The 26,740-nt window shown below is 39.1% G+C and overlaps 1 protein-coding gene across 5 annotated transcripts; it reads right to left on the bottom strand.

Annotated features, from left to right (window-relative positions):
* Positions 1-2,506: 2,506 nt before the first annotated feature.
* Positions 2,507-26,427, bottom strand: LOC131251352 (transcription factor TGA2.3-like). 5 transcript variants are annotated; one of them, XM_058252034.1, is made up of 11 exons: positions 26,005-26,427; positions 25,332-25,408; positions 22,989-23,065; positions 22,424-22,603; positions 19,688-19,765; positions 19,538-19,597; positions 8,237-8,314; positions 8,061-8,118; positions 4,046-4,317; positions 3,435-3,680; positions 2,507-2,960 (listed from the first exon to the last, which is right to left on the bottom strand). In XM_058252034.1, exons 1-11 carry the CDS (start codon positions 26,073-26,075, stop codon positions 2,814-2,816), a joined length of 1,344 nt encoding a protein of 447 aa, XP_058108017.1. In that variant the 5' UTR covers positions 26,076-26,427; the 3' UTR covers positions 2,507-2,813. The 5 variants fall into 5 exon arrangements, with proteins under 5 accessions (XP_058108017.1, XP_058108016.1, XP_058108018.1 ...); XM_058252033.1 differs by having other exon boundaries at positions 22,424-22,621; XM_058252035.1 differs by lacking the exon at positions 26,005-26,427 and adding an exon at positions 25,550-25,672 and having other exon boundaries at positions 22,424-22,621.
* Positions 26,428-26,740: the final 313 nt, after the last annotated feature.

Genomic DNA, 26,740 nt, shown 5'->3' on the forward strand with positions numbered 1-26,740 from the left:
AACGACGGTCAAGAAGTACTTTCACTCCTCGCTCGCTCATGTGGCCTACGCGTGCAGACTATAAACGTGATGATGTAAACTCTGCTACAAACGTTATAGCTCCACCCGATTTAGTATTCCCAATCAACTAGTAAAGATTTTCTCTCTTCTATGCTTTTATAACTGTGAGTTCTGCTTTTGAAACTTTTAAAACACTTTCATAACCAACGAACTTCACCCAAGTGTATCTAGAGTTCCTAGAGAGATCAGATTCTTATTTAAAATCGGAACGTGCCTCACATTGAACAGAGTACGCTCCACCCCATCAAACATCCCAATGAGAATTACACAAATCCCAACCATCTCATAGGCATGATCATTGCCCATAAGAACTAGGCTACCATTATACTCATTATATCTGATAAACCAATTCTAATGAGAACACATATGGTACAATGCCCCCTTATTTAAAATCCACTCCTAATAGAAGCAACCAATCTTAGACACGGATAACACATCACCACCACCCAATCCTTCACCTGATTCGCTGAATTGACTTCCTTTGGCAAGTCATCTGATATCTCCTCCTAGGCTTTAGGATATTAACAGTCATTCTTCATATGTCTCACCATATGACAATTCCAACACTTCAACACCATATGACAATTCCAACACTTCATCTTGCATTTGCCTTTCGACTTGGATGTAGATCGCAACTACCCCTTCTCTCGCTCAAATTGTCTTCCCCGAGCAAACAATGCGTCCATAGAAGTACCTCCACATCCACTATTCCTTCTCAACTACTTCAACTGAAGTGCTGATATAACAATATCGATATCCAAGATATCCCTACCATTGCACAAAGTATCAACCAGATACTCATAAGATCCCGAGAGAGACATCAACAAAACTAAGGTTTTATCTTCTTCATCGATCTTCACATCCACGCTCGTCAACTTACAAACCAGTTTTTTGAAGGCATTAATGTACTCAGAGAGATTCGATCATTCTGCTATCTTCACCGTGAAAAACTGTCTCTTCATATATAACGATTGATGAGTGACTTCGTCATATACATGCTCTTCATTTTCGTCCATAATCCTGCAATAGTCTCATCAATTTCAGATATTGTGCTTTCCCAGGGAGTGCATGTTACAACCCTTAGCGAACTAAAAGAGTTTTCATCTTCAACCTCCATAATTCAAAATTATTTTTTCCTGTGAACTTGTCTCAAATTTCACATTCGATCCCCTCAATGCCACATTTCCAGACAAGCATAATGAAACAAGGGTTGTTAAAAGCTAGTTAGACGGTCGCTTACTAAAATACTTGTGAAAAGCTTACTAAAATACTTGTGAAAAGACAACGATGTTTTAGCTAGCCCCATTTATTTGATTCTTATGATCGTAGTTTTTTTGTTTTTTTTTTTTTATTATTATTATAAGATGAACTAGATGGACATTTTATATTCTACCCATTCCATAGTTTGATTGAGTGGAAAGTGTTAGACATGAGCCCATGTGACCCACTTGTCCGCAACCATTAATACGTGAGTACACAAGTTTCCTTCCATCTCCCTTTCATTCCTTCAAACCTATTGAAAATTAAATTTAAAATTGAATTCAAATCGAAAGATTAAATAGGAAAATAGAGTGGTCGGATGAAACGGGTATTCCTCGCCTAATCTAAACGCTTTTTTATCTCTTGATCACTCTCTCACTCAAATCATTTAGAAAAAAAAAAGACAAGTCCATGAACGAAAAATAAGAAAGAAAATATCCTTTTGCCCATTTAACCGACATCTAGACAATCTAAGCCATTGATCTGATGACTGTCTTAATTATAAAATCAGAGAGATGACAAGATCCTATATACTCTCCCATAGTAGCTATGCAAGCTACCGGACATCTTCGGCTTTATGCAAAGGTCATCCATCTTCAGCATAATGCCAAAGGTTCCAAGACCGTGTATGACTATCAGATTATACAAAGCCAATAAATAAGCTTAAAGTTTTGCTTCATGATTTGGACGGTTTAATTTAACGACTTGTATCATCCATCTACCAGAGTACCAAAACATATTAGGACACTTATACAAGTGGCCAAATCTACTAGCAATTTTAGTTAGATACAAACAGATCCTAGAGTTCAAAACATATAAGCTGACTGTCATCCATCAATATTGCATGGCCCCACCTCAAATGCAAATTTATTCAACCAATCTCATTTTTTGAACTAGTCATCAATATGGGTACATGATCAGCAACCACTAGGCTAAAGCAACACAACTAACCTGCATTACCTTAAAAAGACCTATTCAAATTTGTAAAACCATTGGGCCCATTCTACATCAGTCACTGTACATTGATTACCATTCATCCTTTTGGAGAAGTGCCCCCATGGTGAGTCCACAGAGTTTGTAGATACAAATCGTGATTCGTGCTACACAGCGACATATGAAATATCAGGGCCATTCATTAGGTGTTTCCACCATAACCACTCCGAGGCCCAAAAAAGAACAGGTTTGAGAAGAGACATCAACATTCCATATTCAGTGTACATGTATGATCCACATGATGAGGCTGGACTGGCCTGAACCTGTGGCTAGGGAATGATCAAGGTGGGAACACCTGATGAGCGGCCCAAGTGTGCAGCGAATCACCTCTTCAACCTCTCCGGCTGCCAACCGCTTTAGCGCTTCTCATCTTTGGGGATGACAACAGGCAGAAACCAGCACGAACGTTGTTGATCATCGCTACAATCCCTGCCCATCCTCACAACCCCAATTTCCAGTGGTGGTTCTTAAATGTGCTGTCTGATGCCCATGTACATTGTTCAGTCCCTTGGACGTGCCAGCCAGAGTGAACTGAGTGCCCGCAGGCGTGAGAAATAATCACTGATAGCCAGTAATGCGCGGGCCGCTTGACGGGTGGTCAATATACGATGCATTTGTTGCAATGTTTGCTGCCTCAAAAGATCAGCCTAGTCACAAGAAAACACATATGAGGCTCTGCTAGAGGTATTAAACAATGCCTGACCCTAGAAGAAAATCTATGGTAAACTCAGTTTTTCAGTTTCTACAAAGTGGGCCCCTGGTAAGGCAGTTAAACCAAAAGCGGGGCCGAATCTTGGATACCTCATGAACAAATAACTCTAATTGGAAGATCACAGCCAGTGAACTTTTGGTCCCTTTTTTTCATTTTGGGCCATTGCTATGTTTTCCTTTCTTAATATTCTATTTTCCAATCACCTGTTGAAGGGTTGGAATTTGGCTGTACACATCACATCCAGTGGGGCCCATCATATCAATGGTTAGACTGCTGATTCATGGGCCCCAATTGGTACAAACTGCCAAAAAAATTAAAGAGCCCTAGTGTAGGTATTCTTGAGAACTGCTGCTCATGCTAGCCTGCATTTAGGAAGACGGTGCATGCATGGGAATGCAAGTGTGGGTACCTGGCGGAGGAAGTTCTCGAGGGTGCCAAGCTTGCCCATTGCAATCGCCATCTGACCCATGTAATTGGCGACATCTCCAGAGCCAGAAGGGCCGAGAGAGCCAGAAGCAACGGTCTCAGCAAGAGATTGTTGCAATGCTTCCATACCTTGTGACAACGCGTCTTCTGCCTGTTGAGAGGACTGCTGTAGATTACAAATGCCCATCAACTGTTGATCTGTCAACGGTTCGAGTTGGCTTGCAAGCAACTGAAAGTCACAGTTCCACAGCCCGAATCAATAAAAAGGCACGCTTAGGATAAAGATGAAGCCAGCTAAGGATATTCGCATGGCATGCTTTGGAGCGTTTGCATGCACGTGGGAGATATGGGCCATTCATCAGCCAGACCCTACTTTGAATATGCCCTGGTAAATCAGGCTAGTCCGCTCAGGTGGACCACAAATGTGGAATAGAAATGGAATTTTAGAGCCAGGGCATGTTCATGATGGAGCCTACCTGATGAGTATCCCAGACCTTGAATGTGGGCGGTACTGGCACATCTTCTCCAAATAGGGTTCACAAACCTTTCATGCGGATATCCTTCAAATTATTAACAGATTCCTAGAAGTCTCACCTGCAAAAGCTCCGAGGACCGAAACCCTCCCAACCACATGAAACATCTCTCTGCTGGAGTCTTCCACATGCCCGAAAGCATGTGGAATACATCAGACTTCGCACCGACGCTTTTGAGCCTGAAAATCTCATCATAATGCACCATCACATTATCGACGAGAAGACGCAGCTCATTATCACCGACATGAGAATTTACTGCTGCCCTTAGATCATTGATCTGTCTTTGATGCTCATCAAGCCACCGTGCATATTCCATATCAAATGCCAAGGCTCCTGAAATTTTATAAACAGACAAGCAACTTGATCAATGAAACTTCTGCTTGAACTCTCTGAAAATGACAGATGAGTGCATTTTTTTTTTCTTGAAATCACTTCAGAACCTAAAGCTAGAAAATCAGAACAAAATCAACTCAGAAATTGTTGATGCACTTCAAGTGCGTGCCTCAAGCCAGCGGACTGGCAAAGGGAATGGCTTGAGGGTCTACTGAAGTTTGGTTAGATTCGGCAAACACAGGTACTATCTAACTTAACTGTTCCTACAACAACAGAAATGTCCCCATGAAGAAACATGAAAAACACATTTCATGGACAGTTGTCTGCAGAACAACGAGCAGGTTACAAGAAATCAATTGGGGGAGTTTCTCAATGAGGACTTCTACTGTGATGGACAGTTATCATATGGAGACAAGATTAACTTTATCTGTATGTTACTGTCAACGCTAGTCACAAGAACCTAGAGCACAAAGCTGCAACCCATGAATTTAAGCATTCTGTCCTTTGACTGAAATCCTTTCATATTGGTGTCCAGGAACATCAACAATGGTTGACACTCTGTTGGTGACTGACTACTCACCAAAAAAATCCTCAAGGTTCAGCATCACAACTGATACTGAATTTATGCACCAATAGAGATGTTGAGGAATATATACTCCAAGAACATAACACTTAGGCCATATCAATGGCATGAAACCAAACATTTTATTCATCTGTTGTCCTCAAAAGAGTTGAGCCTAAAGCTATTCTGAGGAAGGTCCAAAAATGTATGAAGCCTTTCTCTCTTGATCCTACTCTCTACCCTTCAATTATTAGGGTAAAACAAAAGAAAAAAATAAGTAAATCTACAATAATACACCTAATAACAGTAGTAAAACAAAAGATGTGCATCTCCACACTCCCTCTCAAACTTGCACAAAGATACCAATCAAATTCAGCTGCCCAATTGCTTTCATAAGAATATCAGCCATTAAGTTTAGATTGCATGTAAGGCATAGTAATGAGTTTTCTAACAATGTTTTCCCTCATGATATATTGGATTATTTACAATGGGATAAGGCTTTAGATGATGATGATGATGATATATATATTGGATTATTTGAAATGGGAATTGCTACTTGGTTATCACAGTAGAAGAAACCAACTTCAAATCCCAACTCAGAAGTGTCCTTAGCCACATCAATACACAAGTATGAAGTTCCATACTTCTATATTATGCTTCAGTCTGCATTCCTACATGTTCATTTGCCGATTAAATGAAAACAAGATACCTTTCCCACGTGCCAACTTCATGCATCTCAGGATTCTGTAGATGGCTGCCCTCTGTAATGATCAAAGTGTATACATGGAACTGCATGTGAAATATCCTGTCTAGTTATTGTCAGGTAATTGAGTTGCCATCAGTCTTTTCTAGCACCCCAGGTCTGCAATAGCCTCATCCTAACTTTAATAAATACCTGTGATTTTGTTCTATTGGTGTATCACATGGTCTTGCCCCCAATATACTTGTGTCTTTCAGGTTTCTTGAGATTCTGTAGACAGCTGCCATGTGTGATGATCAAAGTCCATGCATGAAACCACATAGGTAAGTCATTGTCAGGCGAATGAGCTCGCAACTAATCTTTTTATTGCCCTAGATTTGCAATAACTTCATCCTAACTGTTATACAGCCTTGAATTTTGTTCTATCAGTGTATCACCTGGCCTTGCCAGCAACATGTGCCTTTCAATAGACCCCATGTGCATTTTTCTCCAAGATACAAGTTCCCACGCTTTGATCAAGCAATCTCAACTCCCAAGAAGTATTCATGTGGCCTAAAATCTTTAATGTCCAACTCCTTACCTAAATATGTCTTGAGCCTCTCAATCTCACCTGCATCATCACCCATAACAACTATGAATCCGGATCCTCTGCTTGCCGCAAGCAGGAAAATCCTGCTTGTTGCAATCTAATTGGGCCACATCATCACACACTGCATTTAATGAGCAGTGCAGACAACATCAGTGATGACGTGAACCAATCACGATGCAGGAAAACAGGAATTTCCTGCTTGTGGCAAGTAGAGGATCCGGATTCCACAACTATATCCACATATATAATCAGAATAGTAATTTTTTTCCTTTATCCTCATTAACCACTATAAAATTTGTTGAACTTCTCTCATGCTTTGTCTTCATCATGGAACAACTGAATTTTTCAAACCACCCCATGGGAAATTGTTTTATGCCACAGAGTGCCTTTTTCAACCTACCTATTCTCCAATTCTCCCCCTTAGGTTGAAACTCAGCAGGAAAGACCATGTAAACTTCCACTTGAAGGTCTCTATACAGGAATCACCAGTAACAACTACATACACATACACAATCAAATTAGTAATTTTCTATTCCTTTCATAAAGAGTGTAAGATTGTTGAACTCCTCTCAAAACCCTATCTTCATCATGACACAACTACATATGTCAAGGGAAATTGTTTAGGCCACTTCATCATGACCAATGTGTTTCATAACAGTAATGGTGGCCGTAACAGCCACCACCGTCACCGTTATGATATGAACCGTAACGGCTGTTACGGCTCTTCTTTTTCTTTTTCTTTTTCATTTAAAAACAAAAAAAAAACAAAAAAACAAAACAAAACGTTACAGGACCGTTACATGACCATTACGGCGACGTTACGGCCTTTTTTTTTGTAATGGCCGTTTCGGCCCCATAATAACGCACTGTTTTGACTGTTATAGTTATGTAACGGCTGCTATGTAACCGATTTTGAATACCTTGATCATAACATAACAACATCTGTCAAGGGAAATTGTTTAGGCCACAGAGAGCCAGGTTCAACCTATAGACTTTCCCACTCTCCCCCTTAGTCCAAAACCCAAGAGGAAAGGCCATGTAAACTTTCATTTGAAGGTCCCCATGCAGGAAGGTATTGTTCCCACCCAACTAATAGAAAGGCCATGATTTATGAGTGGCAAATAGAGAGAATTCGTGTAGGATTTAGCTCACAAATAGAGAGAGTGCCAATTTCCTCCACCATTTGATGTATGGCACAGCTAGGAAGTGGACGACTGGATGTTCAAGGTCCACTTGATCATCATTTACTTCAAGTTTTGTGGTGTCTTGGATGCCCATATGTTGGTTTGCAGGGACACAATCAAGGGCTATGCTATCCACCCAATCAAATACATCTTCATGTGGATCTTCGGAAATCCACCTCTTCATGGACCATTCATTGAAGAATGATGCCGCAAAATTTCACCCCATTCATGACATCAAGTATACTGTCCTAGCCACAAGGATAAGCATTTCCATGGAAAACCCATCAAAGTTCAAATTTGCAAACTCTAGCCAGCATGTTTTTCCACATTTATCCTAGCCAAGACCTTCTTAGGACTTCCAAAAATGGCATCCCAATGTCTCCAAAGTCAGCTAGATGGATAACAACAACCTTTGTTCACCATCATCTGACTGTGAAAGGCCATCACTTTCACAGGGCCATTTTTACAATTTCCTAAATGTGCTTTGTGAAACAAAGGAACCCATCCCTAGAGCTTTAGCATTGGCTAATTCCACTACAAATTCGGTGATTTTCTCTTCCCTAAATTAAACCGTTTTCTTCATCACTGGATGCAACTTTAATGAACAGGGGCAGCACGATGGGCAGGAGTATGATATGAATATGCGCATTTATTCACTAATTACAGCACTAGAACCCAATCAACAAACTCATTCAATATATTGCATACCATTTCCTCCCACTGAATGACTTTGATCCCCTAAACATCCACTTCCAATGAAAATTCCCTGCAATTGAAGCCAAACACAAACTTCCATAGGGTAAAGAGAAAAAAGGGAACTACAATTGCTTTTCGTAGCAAGGACACATGGTGAAGATTGAATTGGAAATGAACTTTTATTACACCTGTTGCCGTGCACGTTGAAGCTCTTGTTCAAGTTGTGCCAGCTTCAATCGACTACTCTCCAATTGCTGAACATACGCCTACCAAAACAAAAGCTAGTCCATAGTTTAATCTCATATTCCTCGCATAATATGTCGAACTACAAAAATAAGAGAGCAAAAGACAACAACAGACACTGACCTAGGGATCACATTTACAATATTAGTTTCAGACAAGCAATGCGAGAATCGATAAGGAAAAGGGGTGAAGCAATTTGAAGAAGCGAGGGGTGTCTTGACAATTCCTCAAGAAAGAAATTGCAAGAAACAGTGTAACAGTTCCATTACAAATAAACATGGATAACCAAAGACCATGAATTTATCTAGTTACTGATCAACGGCAAAGATTTTATCAAAGAGAAGAGATGATAAGAGAGTAATGTTACAAGAGAGACTATTTTGAAACAACAAAGATGTCAGTCTAACTGCCCATTCCCTTGTAACCAACTCAGAATTTTCTCTTCTTGAAGCATGAGAAGCTGTAATCAAAATAAATGAGCATAGCTCCTGAATTTTTTCAATCCAATTTGCTCGACCCCTATGGCTAAACAAACAACGGACTTGCCAAAATGGTCCAAAAATTGCCAATGAAGCACTTCGATTCCAACCCAAAGAGTTTGGTCTGATACTCTGAGCTTCATTAGACTCATGGGTGCCTATGAGGCCTAAAACATTATGAACTCGACAAATTGTCACAGACAATGTTCCCACACACATCATCATTATCATTGTCATCTTAGACTCTCCAAGAAACTTGGGATTGGCTTTTAAATGGCAGATTGGTAATCCAGTAAAACCACTAAGAACAAAGAATCCACACAAATGAAGGGTCATGCACAAAGAGTTGGCTATGTTGATTGATGTCTTAAATCTGTAAATCAACAAGCCTGTTGATGACAGCTCAATGCCATCGAGCAGACCAGCCATAGGAAAATTTCGGAAATCTCACGATTGGTTGCTTGACACTTTAGGTGTCCTACTCGATGCCGTCGACGAGCCGTCAACTGCATCGAAGTCCTCTCGAAGTGCCATCAAGAAAATCCGGAAAATATATGTTTAGTCGCTGGAATGTTTTGTTGTTTAGTTCGATGACATCAAAGAGGTTTGATGCCATCGAAGGCTGTTCGATGCCATCAAAGTGACATCGAAGGTGTCATCGAACGATCGCACAGAGTTACGCAAAGTTGCGTAAGTGGGGGATTTGTTTCCTATTTCGATTGTGATTCTCATAGAGGCTATATATATGGGTGTAATCAGGAATAGGGGATATCTCGAGGCTTTTTAATTCATTCTAAAGGGTTTCAAGAGCTTGTAAGGGAGATTCGAGGCTTGTTCGAATCAGGTAATCTCTATTTCTTGTAATTTTCTGCTTTCATAGTGCATTATTGTCACTTTGTGCCGTGGTTTTTTCCCGCAAGGGTTTTTCCACGTTAAATTCAGGTGTTTGTGATTGGACTCGTTTGTGCGATTGGAATACTTTGCTTGATTCATCTCTGTGTGCTTCCGCAGTCCCCCAACAGGCTGCACAAAAATGGAAGGAAACCCAATGATACATGATTCACAACATCACTCACAACCAAGACAGGTACACCTCACATGCAACTTCCCATAACTATTACGTTCCCCTAAAAAGTGAATTTCCAAACAAATCACCTACAAGCAATGCAAGACAAGCTCCCTAAGCACACAAATGTAAATGCTATCTTATCGAGCTCCTAGGATTGTCAAATTTTGTAGTGCCAAAACCTCTCGGAATCTGTATCTTGTGTAGTTGTTTCTATAAAATCTTGTCAAATTTTGCAGGGTTCAACCAGTCGAGCAAGCCACTAGACTAGTCGATGAACGATCTTATCTTATCGTGCCCGAAAATTTGAAAATGTGTTGGTCCTTCGACCAGTCGAGCTGACCACTAGGCCAGTTGAGTGAACAGTATTTTTGCCTATAAATTGAGGATGATTTTCAGAGTTTTTCAATTCATTCCAAAATATTCAAGTCACAACTCTGAGAAAACTTGTCCCCACTTTTGAGAAGTTAATTGGTTAGTATTTAAGATTCTTTTAATAGCTTTTTTGTATTTAATTTGTGATCTCTATTCAATTCTATTTCTTTCGAAAAGGGAATTTTGATTTTTCCCTTTTTGATATCAAAATCAAATTAAGCTAGCTCAGGTTAATTTTAATCTAAAAATCATTTAGACCTAAGAACCCTTTCATATGTGAGTTTGGATATTGAACGTCTACATTGAACATCTACATCGATTGGTTCTACCGGGCTTCATCAAGAAGAAGAATATTCAGATAAGAATATTTCAATTTTCTATATTTGGTTTATTAGATTGCCAGAAAATCTTTCGTTTTTTGTTTTGACTGAGATAGCCAGAAAATCTCAATGTGTGGGGTTTTTAATTGTGGTAGCCCTTTGAAAATACAATTGTGAAGGTTTTGGGTGAACCTTGGAAAACCTATTTTATAGTGAAAGCCAATATTCTGAGGGTGAGGATATTGGGAGTGGAGTAGTTGTGTGGCTGTTTTCTAATAGTTGGTGTACACACAAGCGAACCACTATAATTTCTGGTGTTGTGGTGGATGGTTGAATGTGGATAAGTGTGTGAATGTTGTAATTCATTTTCAGCATTTGTGGTGAATGATTGTAATCTATTTTCTGCACATGTGGTGACAAAGGCCTGTTCACCAATCTTAAAGACATGGCTGATGGTTCATTCACATTCGGTGATGGTAGCAATTGCAAAATTGTTGACTAAGGTACGGTTTAACTCTTTAACCTCCCTCTATTTGAGAATGTTTTATATATAGAAGGTTTAAAACATAATCTATTAAGCATCTCTCAAATACGATAATAATCATAGTGCAAAATTTACCAAGGGTGTGAAATTTTAAATAAGAATGGTTCTGTAATATTAACTGGTCGCAGAACTTCTGAGAACTGCTACATTGTTAGTGATTCAAGCTCATCTAAGTTATCATGTTACATGGTCCAAACCGATGAAACCGAATTATGGCATTAGCGCCTCAGACATGTACACTACCGCAACTTGTATAGATTGAGCAAAAGAGAATTGGTAAGAGGTCTACCCAAAGTAAAGAAAGTAGATAAAATATGTGGCGAGTGCCAGATTGGTAAACAAACCAAGAGTACTCACAAAAAGGTGAACTCCAATGTCACATTTAAACCACTCGAACTTCTCCAAATGGACCTCATTGGACCAACTAGAACGGAGAGTCGAGGTGGCAAGAAGCATATTCTAGTGATTGTAGATGACTTTACTAGGTATACCTGGGTAGTCTTCTTTAGAGAGAAATCAGAAACTCTCGATGAAGTAAAAAGGGTACTTAAATGTATCTAAACTGAAAAAGAATCACAAGTCACCAAGATCTGTAGTGATCATGGTTTTGAGTTTGAAAATAGCAGTTTTGAGAAATTTTACAATGATCAGGGAATATCACATGAATATTCTGTGCCCAAAATACCACAACAAAATGGTATAGTGGAAAGGAAAAATAGAGTGCTTCAAAAAATGACAAATGTAATGCTAAATAGTATGAAACTTCCTAAAAATCTTTGGGCTGAAGCCGTAAATACTTCTTGTTATATAATTAACCGTGTTTATACTAAAAAATCAAATAGTAAACGGCTTATGAAATGTGGTTTGATAAGAAGCCTACTGTCAAATACTTTCGAGTTTTCGACAGCAAGTGCTACATCTTGCGTGACCGAGAAAATCTGGGTAAATTTGACACCGAAAGTGATGAAGGGATATTTTTAGGATATGCGCTGAATAGTCGAGCATATCGGGTTCTTAACAAGAGGACTGGTGTAATTCAAGAGTCCATTAATGTGGTTAGAAATGATCACTTGAATACGCCTGTCTCAAGTTCATAAAATGATTAAGTTCTTTTATTTGATAAACCAGACTCTTCATCTAGATCAACCACCAATGCTTAGCTTTTGGAAATTTTAAGCAAATGCATCGAGGGAGGATTCCAACAACATGAACTCATCTTTGGATAGCTCACATCATCAATCACTTGTAACCACCCATTCTTAGTTTTGGATTTCCTCATTATAGATAATTTCTAAACTTTTCAACCAAATGCTTTGCATTTTTGTTGCTTTGCTCCTAAAGATACAATAGAATTACCACCAAGCAAAGATTGCAAAGAACATGTCCTTTGGGATTATAAATCATATAAAGTAACACGTGCTTACTTCACTAGTATGCTCAATTTAGATTGAGGTCCATTGTTTTGAGCTTATCCCATGCAAAGTCATCATCATTCATCTTAGGCTTACAAAAGTCATCTTTTAATATCATTTTGAGAGAATAACCCTCTTCATTGTAAAATATGCATGAGACAACACACCAAGTATCACATAACCAAATATAGTTATTTACAAATCAACAAACAATTAGTGTTCCGTATTGTCGATTTTGAAGCAGCTGAATGCAATTGGCATTTTGTAGATGTTGTCCAGTTACTCCCATTATCAAGGGCATGATTACGGTCCTCTACATCTTCTGAATGGTTCTGATCTCTCAGATGTGCTAAGCTGGAACATGTATGCAAGGCAACTACATCATCTCACTCTCACATCGAGCTCATCCATATTAAGCCAATAAATGGTGGAGGACAATGTCCATTATACTCCACATGAAAAGTACTCAAATGGCAACTGCTCCCTCCTCAGTGAGATATTATTAGTAGTTGCACCATCTGTACATGCCACCAACACACTCCACACACATTCTTTTTCCAAATTGCGATAGATTGGAGACATTCATCATACAGGCCCATCCTAATCATGTTATATTCCTAATTCCAGAATGGTACACTCAATAGGTAGAAGTATGTTAACTATAAACCATTATTTTTCTCTTTCTTTCATCATGTCACGTTAGTCTATGCCTAGCGATCGATCTTCCAGTTATAAATATTAAGGACTGACTATTAAAGGAACATACATTCCATACATGTACCACACTGGCACATGTAAAGAACTTGAGTTTTGCAAGCACAAATCCAATATAGTAGAGGTGGTTGTTGAACCAAGGTTACCTAGATCGTGGATCACTTAGTAGATGGTACTGGAACAGGTATACAGTACAGTAATTAAATACAGAGTGTGGTAGGGATAGGATCAGGTAGTTGCAGTGCTTTCGGTAGCACTCGTAGCATAGCGTAGCTAAAACGTTATGTAGCATATGCAGGTAGGATGGCTCCCTGGTAGTGTACACTACATGTAACGTAGTGTACAGTACATGTAGTGTACAGTGTAGCTCAGGTAGTGTATACTACCTGAAATCTTCTCTTTTTCTTTTTCTTTTTTAGTTTTTCTTCTGTGCTGGTTCAACACCTATTTTTAAAATGGTGGTGACTCATCCCCATCACATGTGGCACTACATTAGATCAATCTAAACCATCTAAATTGTGGTCCATATCATGGATAGAGCACTTAGATCAATCCAGATCATCCAAATTGTGGTCCATATTGAGAATTTGTGATGTTTCAATTTTATTTTTATTTTTTTAAAAAAAAGGTCACACTTAAAGATGTCTGAAGGCAAAGAGCCAGTCAGATTTTACATGGAAATATGTGGTTGCCAACCCACATAGTAAAAAAACTCAGGAATTATGCATTTTGTAAATTTTATCATATTTTTCTTTTATTTTAATTAAAAACTATTAGGTATCATGTAGCTTACGCTATACACCATGTAGCTTAGGCCACACGCTATAGAGGGCCAAATGCTACGCGCTATTTAACACACTGGGTAGTTGCTTTAGTACATATAACTATATCCAGAATTGATGTTTTAATTTATATATTAAATGATAAATGCTACTATTGTAAGCCTTACAAGTGCAGTATTATATTTTATATACTCGATACTGCAAAACATGGTATAATAGGCATTCAAAATATACAAAATACAAAATAAAAATTAATCAACAACAAGAATGTAAACAATAATTCCTAGTCAGTAAAACTAGTTTGGATCGTAAATGACCCATAATCTGGATCACAAGATTCAGAACGGAGGAGTTGGTGAGTCAAGTAACATTGTGTTGAACGGAAGAATAGCAAACTCATGATTCGGACTCAACTTGGTCCGCCAATAAAATTGACTCAGTTGAGTCAACATGGTGACTTGGGCAAGTCATGTTGTGATACAATGGGTTTAATTGTGATGGTTGTACAAATCCATTGATGGAAAGATCATATACTTTGACCTTTTTTAGAACCACTAAGCCATTGTACAATGTAAGCATATAAATTAAACTATGCTAATCATAGGCTCCTAATTAGATGGATTGCAATTTAAAAATTCAAATTCATACTGATCTCTCTTTTTTCTTTTTCTTTTTTTTTTTTTTTTTCCTTTTTGAGAGAGATACACTGATCTCATTTTTTAACCAGTTAAATGGTGGATGTTAAATGGACAACTGAAATGACTAAGTCCATGGCCCAAACTTAACCAACAAATGCCCATTGGTCAGAGATTAGAATGGTTCAATGGATCTGATTTTGGAACGATGACTTACCTACGTGGGACTAACTAACTAGATTGCTTAATTTGAGTAAAATATATTCCACATACAATTTATGAGCTAAACTCTTGTGATAGTTCACCACCAGCTTGAAAATCATCTCAACTCATCCTCCTCACCTGTGACACTCATGTATGACCACAACATCATCCAAATTGTGGAGCGCACTAACAATAAAATCTAACCACCTAGAAGATTAAAAGCAAAGTATTGATTAGTCCAAATTACAAGGGAAAAATGAGATGGTTAGCGTTATCCTCTTGTTCTATTTTCTCTTTTTGTTGCGCTCCAACCACAACTGGCACCACATTTTTCACGGTCTAGATTGCCTTACAATTATACCATTTGTAATGTTGAAGAGTCACCACCATTTTTTATCAAAATGGTGAACTATCACTGGAGTGCATGCATATAACATCCATCGCACTCCTCATGCCCCTCTTTGTGGGAGTTATTTAATACTCTAGAAGAGCATGATTTTGATACTCAAAGCTCTCAAATATTATACACGTGCCATATAGTACCTAGAAGAAACCATCCAAATTGGGGACCTAACATTAAATAGGTCATATTCTAAAAAATCAGATTGGTTGAACCATCCAAATCTCTAATTAGTGGAGACTTGTTGATGAGGACATCACTTTACGTACACCTTTGCGTACGTATCAGAGGAGGAGGCGGGGCGCATCGATTTTTCTGTGGCTAGGCGAGTACCCATGATCATTTGAAGATCCCATGTGCATGTGCGAGAATTTGAAAGACCCCACACTGGGAATATGCACATGTACTGCTTTAGGGAGTGATTTGGACCGTTGGATTCGAGGGACGTGACGATCAGGCTATTGGGGATCACAAGGATCACATGATCGAGCCTTTGATCGTGAATTGTCTTTATCATTTTGGACATTATTATCTTTCAGGATTTAGTTTATGATTACTTTATGCTTGAACATCTTATGAGTGATTTTAGTTGATTTTTCATTAGACTGGTCATTTTTGTCGAATTTCATAAGACAAGGTTGAAATTGTAATTTTGAAAAGTTCTTGAAGCTATAAGGGGGGTTGATCTCTCTTCACTTGGTTTTTGAGGGAAAAAAATAGAGAGAAAGTATCGAGGTATTCATGTGAATTGAACATGACTTCCATGTGAATTGGAAGGAAGATTTGTGCGAAACTAATCTTCATCAACGGAGGTGCGAAGCCTCCATCTATCCCCTACATTCTCATCCCTTCATCAACTATCAAGGTATTCTTCAAGTTCTTCAATCTTGTCCATTCCAAGTCATTACCATTCTTCCAATCCTTATCCCTTACACATCTATAGATGAGCCAAACCCTAAGGACCCAAAATCTCACAAACCGAGCCCACACATGTGAACCCATTGGGTTGGCCATACGGCCACACTCTTGTCCCTCTGGCTTTCCACTACCCATGCATCAAAACCCTACTCTCTTTTCCAAACCCTAACCCTAAACTTATAAATCCCAAATTTTCACAATTTCCCAAATTACCAGACCCTAGTTCTTCACATTCTTCAATTAAACCCAAACCCTTACATTCCCTCCATCCAAAACCCTAATTCCCTTATCCTAGTACCTAAATCCTTTAATCCCTCCACCCAATTTACCCCATTAACCCTAATTCTAAGTTTTTCCCAATTTCCCTAAACTCTAATTTCACCCTAGGTAGTATTAGATCTTCTACTTTGATAGGCTTTACCCTACGCTATTTGGATGTCCCTACGTCCATTAGATCCTAGTTTCCCTTATTTAATAGTCTTATAGGATGATGCTTGGTAACCTGGGCTAGAATTATGCATGATCTTCTCTTGAGATTTTAGTATTTGTGATGATGATAGCAATTTTGTGTTTTTTTATTAATTAAGTTAATTTTTCTGATTGATCCCACACTATATTTGAGTTCATGCATCAGTCCTACATCACTTGTTTGTTGTCATCAGGCCTTTGGATATTTATAACTTTCAACCATCATACCAATTAGATATTTCGATAATAGGATCAATTTAGTTATTATTTTACAATCCAAGTAATTTACTGCAATTTGGACAGTTTGATTTGTTGTGCCACCTGCACAATCTTTTACGTGTATCGAGCATCACAATCTGGTAGAGTATGTTATGATCCCAATGGTTTAATAGTCTAAGTTGACGTGTTCCATTATTCCTGGGGCTTTCGACGTATTGGTTAGGTTTAACAATTCGTACCATAGCCAACACCATATTCTATGTTCAAGTCACGAAGGGGTAACATGTGAAAAGGGCAACATGGACAAGAGTGAAAACCGCCACGATGTGGAGAGGGCTACCTGAATAACCAAAGTGCAACTGCCATAAGTGGAAAGGCCTACCTAGAAAAGAGGCTAGAGCGAGAGCCGCCACAGTTGGCCGACTGCAAGCATGGTGGAATGTTACAATACTGGGGCTTTTGGCATATTGGTAAGGTTCTTCACAGAGTATCAGTTATTCCCTTTCTTTTAGGGTTTATCAATGGATGTGAAAAGGAAAGATGCTTCAACAATACCAAAAAGCAAAGAAGTAGAAGAGAAGGAAGAAGGACAAACGATGAAGAAGGATAAAGGATGAAGAATGAAGAAAGAAGAGGAGGAGGTGGACATGGCTTGGCCAGGTTTTGTGACTCACCCGAGTTACAAAGTCATTAGAGAACTCGGAAAAACGCGATCACTTCATGTTTTGTTTTTACTCCAAACAAGTGTGCGCTGTTTTTTACTTGGTGGAGCATAAAATCAGGGTCCATCCGGGTCCCAAGTCAACTAGCCAAGTCAACCAACCTTGCTTGAACATGCTAATTTGGTTTCCATGGTTTGGTAGTGTGCTCATCACTTCTCCTAGTATATGAACCATCTTTTCTATATAAAGGGAAATGACAAAGGTATAAGCATATACAACCACGCAAGAACCCTCATTAACACATCTCTTCATCATCCTCCTCGTGGATGTTAGATTAGTGTCTTCCATTTTTAAGATGAGAGTTGATGTTGTTGCTAGCACCCATGAGCCCCACTGTGATGGCCCAGCTTAAACTTTGCCAGCCTTGTCGCTGTCATAACCCCAAGTTTTGTATTTCTGTTGCCACCAAGAAGCCCCACAATATTTTATTGGGGGACCGAGGAAGCAAACCTTGTATTTGGATCACACGACAATAAGCAAACACAAACAAAGCATGCATAAATACACATGAATTTTACGTGGAAAAACCCTTGCAGGAAAAAAACTACGGCACAAAGCGACAACGATCATAATGAAAACGAAAAACTATAAGAGATGGACGAACTTACAATTCAAAAAACCCTCATTTTCTCCTCCCAAAACCCTAGAAATGTTTAAGCCCTGATTTGAATACCCTAATCCCGCAATTACACCCGTATATATAGCATAACACCTGGAATAGGAAACTAATCGCAAAATTGCACACACCGTCGATCTAAGCATCGATCGATCGAGCAGTCCTTGATCGCTTGAGCCCCATATATTCGATCGCTCGAACATGCTCAAAAGTGTCCAAAGAGTTTACAAGTATTTCTGAATATTGTTGATTGATCAACCCGACAGTTGATTGATCGAGATTGTCCAAAGACCAATCAGTATAATTCGGGCCTCACTCGGTTGATCAACCAGGGCGTCGCTCGATCGAACCCATGTTTCATGTACAGATTGAAGACATCTGACAACATATTTGGTTCAAGTGAATGACCTTGGACCACAATATGCTCCCTACTGTACACCTACTGACATCTCAAATTTTCCTTTAGCCAAACACATTCATAGTTCACACTCCAAATGCTATTGGCAGCCAATGACACACTCCTAATGCTATTGGTAGCCAATGACATACTCCTAATGTGGTTTGCAGGTTTACCAGTGCAAGCTTGAATTACTAACACTACCATTAGGGAAAAATGCACAAAGTGTCTTGCTGATTTGCAACTTCCAATTGCCTCCTTTAGTTCAAGAATCCTAGGAAGGGCACCAATAAACAATCAGAAGACCACAAAGAATGCTTCAGCAGCAATGTAGAACTGTCCTGTAGTTACATTATAACTGAAAATATTTGATGAAATCTATTCGGGTAGTATGATCAGCTCTCTACACTCTTGACCCATTTAAAAGGAATGCTAAATAAGACTTTCAAAATTAAAGAAGTACCATGCTTGGAGCATAACAACACATAACAGATTGGGAAGGATTCTGCTACCCACAATTGATTAGGTTTCCTAACATTAGGCTCACATTTTCATGAAACATAAATGTGAAGAAACCTACTGCTATATAATAACAGAGGGCGATCAACTAAAACCAAGCAATGCAGAGCTGACGAGACGAAATCGATAGACAGATATCCTTACATCAGCAGATATTCTACAACAGCAAAGACAGAAAAAAATCTATCATGCTCCATGCAACACAAAACTCTCATATAGCCAATAAAAATGCAAAAATAAGATTTTTCTTTATATCAAAGAATAAAAAGTTTTAGATATCAATATCATGCACATTTTGATAATTGCAATTCTAGAAATAAATAAAATAAGAAGAGATAAAATGCAACATAAAATATTAAATTTCTCATATATTTAGCTTTCAAATGATATGCGGAATATCGGGAGGAATTTATACAAAAAGATTAAGTTTATAACAGAGTAGCAGAACCATCACACCTTCTTCCTCAACCGACTCTTCCGCGCAGCTTCACGATTCTGAGCAAGTCTACGAAGTGTCTGCATGAATTTGGTCAAAAATTATAAATAGTTCAAATTTCATGTTAAGAACAAGTAAATCAGATAATCTCATCTAAGCAAGGCCAGAACCTTCTGATCCCCAGTTTTGTCCTTTGATCTATCGATGGAATCCAAAGAAACAAGTGTTCCATGCTGACCAGCCCCAAACTGGAATAACAGAAAAAGATCAAGACCTTCATACCCATTAAAAATTACTGGTGATATAATAAGACATCATCATATTCATCTTAGCAAGATGGGGATGCTTTTAAATGGTCAATTGCCAAAAGTTTTATGATCGGCTCTCCACTGGACATCAGCAACCTTCCTCTTTCACCCGATCTATGGAACCAGAAATGAGGGAGGCTTACGGGTGCAAATTACAGAAGTATAAATCCAATTAATAATAATAATAATAATAATAATTTAAAAAAAAAAAAAAAAATAGCACACATACAAAGCTTTTTATTGGATCCAGGATCATTTTGTAAAGCTGCAAAATAATAAAGAGCAGCTTAACAAAATAACTGAGTCAATAGGGTGAACCAATACAATTTTAAGGCTGAACTCATTAACCTCAGATAGGCATGTGTAAGAATAACCAACTGTCAAACATTTTACTTGTACCGGACAAAAATTGATATTCCACTTTGCAACTGTTAAGCAAAGTATTTTGCAAACATGACATTTCACAGAACTTACATGCACATGCATAACGAAATCAACAAAAACATTGCTACTAGGCAGGGCCAAGAAAAAAATCTACTTCTCAATAACTCAAGTACTTAGGCCCAAGAGAAGGCTTCATTGTCAAGGTGGCAAGCTTCCTCCAGTTACACAAGCAAGCTTCCTGAATAGAAGACCGCTATTCCACCACCACATCGTTTTTTTTCCTTTAGAGAATGTAGCTTATGGTGATGCTTAAAATTTTAAAACAGAATATTGATAAAATCATTGTGATTGTCTTTCTGCATATTTCAATGTTGAACCGTATACATGGTGCTTTTTTTAAAAAAAAAAAAAAAAAATTAAGTTGGAAGTTTCAGAATTTTCAGCCAGGACTTAGAGAAATGAGGTAACAAATCATGTCCATGTTTATGATCACCTTAATTACATACATATATATAGAGATAGATAGATTGATAGATGATACACAAAACCAATTTTTCACATTGACATCTAAAAAAATTTACTCTATAATCGACATGTTTCATAGCTATCGCTAATTACACAGCTTATTACAGATTAGTACACATGAGGACACATAACAGTGTGTCCAAGATACAGATTGCTCATCCAGCAGGCTCTGTCTAGACAAATGGCCTGAAAAAACAAAGCTAGTCTAAAAGCTTCATGAGAATGAAACCCAAAATTGGGCACTTTATATTGATATGCTCAAATTGAGAAATTAAGATCCTCCGTTATCGCGGACCAGTGATATGATTTTAGCAGTCGGTCAGATGTTACCATGGAAGTTCATATTTCTTAGAATGTGTGATGAGCAATGTGCAATTAGCATCTCTCTAGTAAAGTAGGTTGGTTTATTTCGTTGATTGAAAGCTGACTGATACACACATCCATCTACAATGATTCTTGGGAGAAAGCAAGGACCAGCAACCACCACATAAGCCTTTCTCCCATAATTTTGCAGGACACTTACCACAAAACCAGAATATTGGAAAACAGCATATTCGAGGCTTGTTGGAATCAGGTAATCTCTCTTGTAATTTTCTACTTTCATAGTGCATTAGTGTCACTTTGTGCTGTGGTTTTTTTTCCCACGAGGGTTTTTCCACATTAAATTCGGAGTGTTTGTGATTGGACTTGATTGTGAGATTGGAATACTTTGCTTGATTCATCTCTATGTGCTTTTGTAGTTCCCCAACAATATCAAGGCCTGGCTCGAAACACAATTAAGTACTTAAAGTTGGACTTCGGTGGGAACATTACTGCAATTTGAGAGCTACTTCATCAAAATAAAGCCTAGGAAACATCATTCCACTTTGGCATTTCTGCTTCATTTAAGTGAATCATCACAATTCAATTCAACCATGTGGCCAAACATGGCCTAATTATCGACCGGCCAGAACCATGGTCTCAACGTATGTAGACCCACAAGTTCAACAACATTGACATAGAATATGATGCAGGACAACTAACCACTTACTCTAAAAGCTCTAACTAATAGAGCATGGCAAATCAATCCCTTTATCTCATAGCCCAAGCCCCACATCCCATGGTTTAAGTCTTCGGCCTAACCCCCCTCGTGGGCCCCACATCACACGGGTTCCACCTCACATAGGTGGGGCCCACCTTACACGGGCCACCCACCCCGAGTGTGCCCCTGCATCCCATGGACCACCCCACTCAAGCCCGATGTGAAAATGCCCCTACATTATAATGTTTAATATGGAAAGTATGCAAAGATAGAGAAACCATTCCACTATATTATTCAATCTAACAGCATGTGTATAAGAATGGAAGTTAGAGGAGTGGGTCCTATAAGCACAGAAACAATATAACAAATATGAAGCAATAATTAGGTAGTCTTTGTTGTTGAGCAATCATTAGAGAGTTGCCCAACTAACTCAAAAACAAAAACTAGCATCATCATTTACATTTTCCCATATGTAAGGAAAAAAAATCATACACAACAGTGCAAAGACAGAAGAAAATAAAACGCAGTTTCAGATAGATCATAGGATCTACATTGTACAAGCTACAATCCATGTTTAAAGATAACTTCTTAATCAATATATCAAAAGACGAATGCCCAAAACAACTACAAACTACAAGAAAATGCATAGGGGTGAACAACATCACTACCACTTGGTTCCTCTCATCTGTGTCAACATCTGTGGAAGTGTCAGTAAGTGGGCTCGCATCCGCCATACCAGAATCCCCCCAGCTCTCGAAATGTCCATTGGACAAGGGAATTGCGATGGGCACTGTTCCCTTTTGAAAAGAGTAGCCGCTGGAATCAACTGCTGCTGCCGGAGAAGTCATCTGCAAAGAATTTATGTTCTGCAATAAAAATTAAAAAAAGGGGAGGGTGGGGGAATAGAATACAACTCACCTCCAGACTCTAGAAATACAAACACTTTCACAGCATTCAGATTCACCATCAAATTGAATTGCAATCACTAGCCTAGAGAAAGTGGAAATAAGCAAATTGAGGGTCCAAGCTCCTAGTTGCAGTTACATTAATTTCAAGTTAAGACTATAAAGAAACATAACTGCAATTTACAGGATACTTCCTCGTTATGAAACTACCTTGTTATTAAGGTCCAAACAGAATGTTCAAAATTCAAATAACTTGCAGACCCAGATGCAAGCTTAGCCTGAGAGAGAGAGAGAGAGAGAGAGAGAGAGAGAGAGAGAGAGATGGTACTGTGTTTAAGGCCCCAAACTGAAGAGGAGAAGAGGTATCAACAGCCAGGTTGCGTGACTTCGTGCTATAAATAGGATCTGGAAGAAAATTTAGTAAGAAAATAAGATGTGGAAGAAGAAACTCTAGTAAGAAATGTAAAAGCGCTTGAAGGATGTGATGTCTCTCAAGTCTCAACAAAGAACATATAAGGAATAGAAAATCTAACCTCATACCAATTGCTCCTATTATATAGTGAGGCCCACATGGATGTGCTATGGCCCCTAAAAATGTCACTGATTCACAGTTTTAATGGTTTTAACAATGACCCAAATGTTGGCAAAAACAGAATACCAGACAGTCCATAGTGGATGGGAAGTGTCCCAGATTGGCTGTTGGATCGAGAGGAAACTGATTGGGTGGCAAACAAAGTTTTTCCAATTCATGCAGCTTTTGCACCATGGCCCGTCCACAACATGTCCCATCAAATGAACAGCCCAAATCCCTATTCATTGTGCCGCATGTCTCATATTGTGGGAGCACATGATAAAACTAACATGTGCAGTTCAAAGCATCGATAACATCAGTAGGAGTCATGCAATGCTCAATACAACGAGTGGAGTGATTTTTTAGTAAAGCTCACTGTATTTATGTAAAATGAATGGTGGGCTTCCCAGTACACATTCAAACATGACAAACATGCCCAAGATCCAGGCCATTCATTAGGTAGCGTCCACACTCCACCACTAGCATTCCTCCACCAAACTATGAGGCCTGTCATTCATCAGGCAGGTCACACTTGTATAAGAAAAATGTACAGATTGTCCATAGTCAATGTACAAGGGACACATACCAGAGGAGGGGGTAGACCTGAAATCTTGTATGGGGAATGTTCACAGCAGGCACTACCCAATGGAGGACCTTAATCTTGCACACATGTGTCAAATTGGAGTCGGTTCTGCGAAGCACGACCCAGCTTTGGATCAATATTTTCAATAACTTATACTATGTAGCTTGTAGTTTACACTATATAGTGTAGCTTAGTCTCAATGATGTGAAGCTCATGAAAATAGCTTAAGTCGTGAGTAGACTGTGTGGCATGCTAATTTACATATGCTGCAAGCTTCATAGACTACGCTACATGCTACGTAGCTTAAGCAAAAAAATATATATATTTTTCACTAAAACATTATAATCAGGTAAATGTTTTCAATGATTTGTCACATTTTTTCTGTTTTCATTAAAAATTACTTCTCTTCAATGATTTTAGTAAATAATACAAGTAGCAATATTAAATCAGTTCCATTACTCTTTATATCTTTAGGATGCGGATTGCCTATGCCCCCAGCACAAGAAGTTCTTGTAGTCGGAAGCTGTGGGGCCCATAGAGATGGCCGTCATGAATCCACTTCATCCATCAGTTTTGCAAGACCACAATAGGTAAGGAATATAAATCAGGCAAATCCAAAACTCAAGTGGGCCACACCACACCAAACAGCGGAAACAAAGTCTACCATTGAAACCTTCCTAGAGCCAACCATGATGTTTATATGCTATCCAAACCGTTCATAGGGTTATTACCACTCAGATAAACTGTAGGCACAAATATCATCCTAATACAAAACTTCTGTGGCTACCACAAAGTTTCCAATGGTGGGCATTCAATCCCTCTGGTTTCATGTGGTGCGGCCAAAATGAGTTTTGGATCGCCGTAAGTTTTAGAATCCTTCCCTATCGTTGTATTGCAAAACTGATGGACAGAGTGGATTTGTGATGGGCATCTCTGTAGACCCCACACAGCTTACAAGTATGGGAACTTCATATGCCCCTAGGCATAAGCAATCTGCGTATATATCTTTATACTTAATTAAAAATCCGCAAGTAGCATGTAGCTATCATGAAATTTCATTATTAATCAGTCTAATTTCGTGCAACCAAGCACAACCTTTAATTAAAAATCTAGAAGTAGCATGCAGTTAAGCATAAGTAGCTTCCGACTTCACACTTTAGAGGGATAAATGCTATGCTACACACTATTTGCTACTGAAAACACTGGTTTGGATGCAGGTGGGCCCTCCTTTCAGCAATCTGAGACGCTAATCTGGAAATCCAAATCATGGGATGGATGATGCCACAATATATTCCCCATCAGATGGTCAAACCCGTCCAAGCAGTTGCTCGCCAATGGATAATTACAGCCAACAATTCCACATTCCAACCCGCGATGAGGCCCATTGCGTAGACGGTTGATAACAAAGAGGAGGCCGAAATGTACAGTTTATTGAACTTGATTGATTGAACATGGCGTATTCCCTCAGAAAAAAAATCTTCAAAATACAATAAAAACATTAAAGTTTAAATGCATACTTGCGCTTAAGTTAATGGCATCTTCAAGCTCCGATAGATCAGAAATCCGAGATTGATTCTGTCTTTCTTCCACTACTCTGTTTCATTTAAAAATAAATAATAGAAAGAATAAATAATAATAGATAAAAATAATAATAATAAAAACAACGAAAGAAACAAGAAATATGGGATGGAAAATGGCGGGAGAGACTTCAAAACAGAATCTTGCTGCAACAAACCTATCTATTGTCGTTATCATCGCAAGATGGGAGAAATAGCCAAAGACAAATGTTAGAGAGATTCGCGAGAGCACACGTGTGTAAGATAATAGCCGCTCATCAGGTGAGTCCAAGAACTGGCCCAAAAGTGTCAGCCCGGTCGACTCATCAAGTGGGCAACACCTGTGCTTGGAACATGGAGCTAAGGCGCGCAACTTTTGGTTCCCGCCACGGAACAATATCACGTTGGCACGTGTGCCAGATCCAAGCCACGCATCTGGGGATCATGCAGTGAGTGTAAATCAAGCGGGTCTGAGAAACGAAGGTTCTGACCAACGGTCTCTATGCAAACTCACGTGCGTCCCACCTGATGACGAACGGCTGCGGATGTCGCACACGTGCTCCACGTTGTCGCTCACGTGTCTCCTTGGATCTTCTCATGAATGAAAAAGCAAAGAAAGGAAGGAAAGGAATACCGAGAGAAAGGAGATGAAGATGACGTGTACATTCCGATTGAATAGGAGTTGTGCGACAGGAAGCTCTGCATTCCTAACACCTGCGCTTCTGCAGAATCACCATATCCTCTCTTCTTCTTCTTTCTTCTTCGAAAGAATCGAACGAGTCCTCTTTCTGTCCAACGGTTCAAAATCTTCGAAACTAAGAGAGAAGAGGATGATGATGAAAAGATGACGAAGGGAAAGGAGGGAGAAGGAGATCTTCTTCTATCATTTTCGACTGCCCGGTGGATAGCGTATCGGTACGGCTGCCCCCTCTCTCTCTCTCTCTCTCTCTGCTTGTTTTTCAAGTTATGTTTTTAATTTCCTGCAGCTGTTGCTGTATTTGCTTCTGCGGGTCTGCTTGCTGGGCTGGATTTTAGTTTCCCAAAGCTTTCATCTCCTCCTTTTGGGAAAGCGTCTCCTGTCTCCCTCTCCGACACTGACCTCCAAAAGTTCCAGGTGGGCCCTACCTCACTCTATGGTCGCTCTCCTCTGAAGATCCCCGTCTTACACTACTCCATCGTTCGATCAGATGGTCAGGATCGTTCCATTTTCCTATTGGACACACGTTAAAGGTCCAGACTCGTCCATGTATGCCCCCGAGATCCATCTTGGTGGGACCCACGTCGTGAACGGTCCACCCGATGCCACGTGTACGGTATTCAGATTTCCACTGATGACTTTTTTTGTCTTTTCTGGGCATTTTAAGGTAGCA

This window comes from Magnolia sinica, chromosome 7, assembly GCF_029962835.1.
Source record: "Magnolia sinica isolate HGM2019 chromosome 7, MsV1, whole genome shotgun sequence".
NCBI lineage: Eukaryota > Viridiplantae > Streptophyta > Magnoliopsida > Magnoliales > Magnoliaceae > Magnolia > Magnolia sinica.

What these genes read in the sequence shown, in the direction of transcription:
- LOC131251352 (XM_058252033.1), bottom strand. Translation starts at nt 26,075, where the DNA reads ATGCAGAGCTTCCTGTCGCACAACTCCTATTCAATCGGAATGTACACG. An exon ending in AGTTTGGGGCCTTAAACACA is followed by an intron (nt 22,622 to 22,988) that starts GTACCATCTCTC and finishes TTTTTATTGCAG; the next exon opens with AACATAAATTCTTTGCAGAT. An exon ending in AGAGTCGGTTGAGGAAGAAG is followed by an intron (nt 8,315 to 19,537) that starts GTGTGATGGTTC and finishes TTGTTTTGGTAG; the next exon opens with GCGTATGTTCAGCAATTGGA.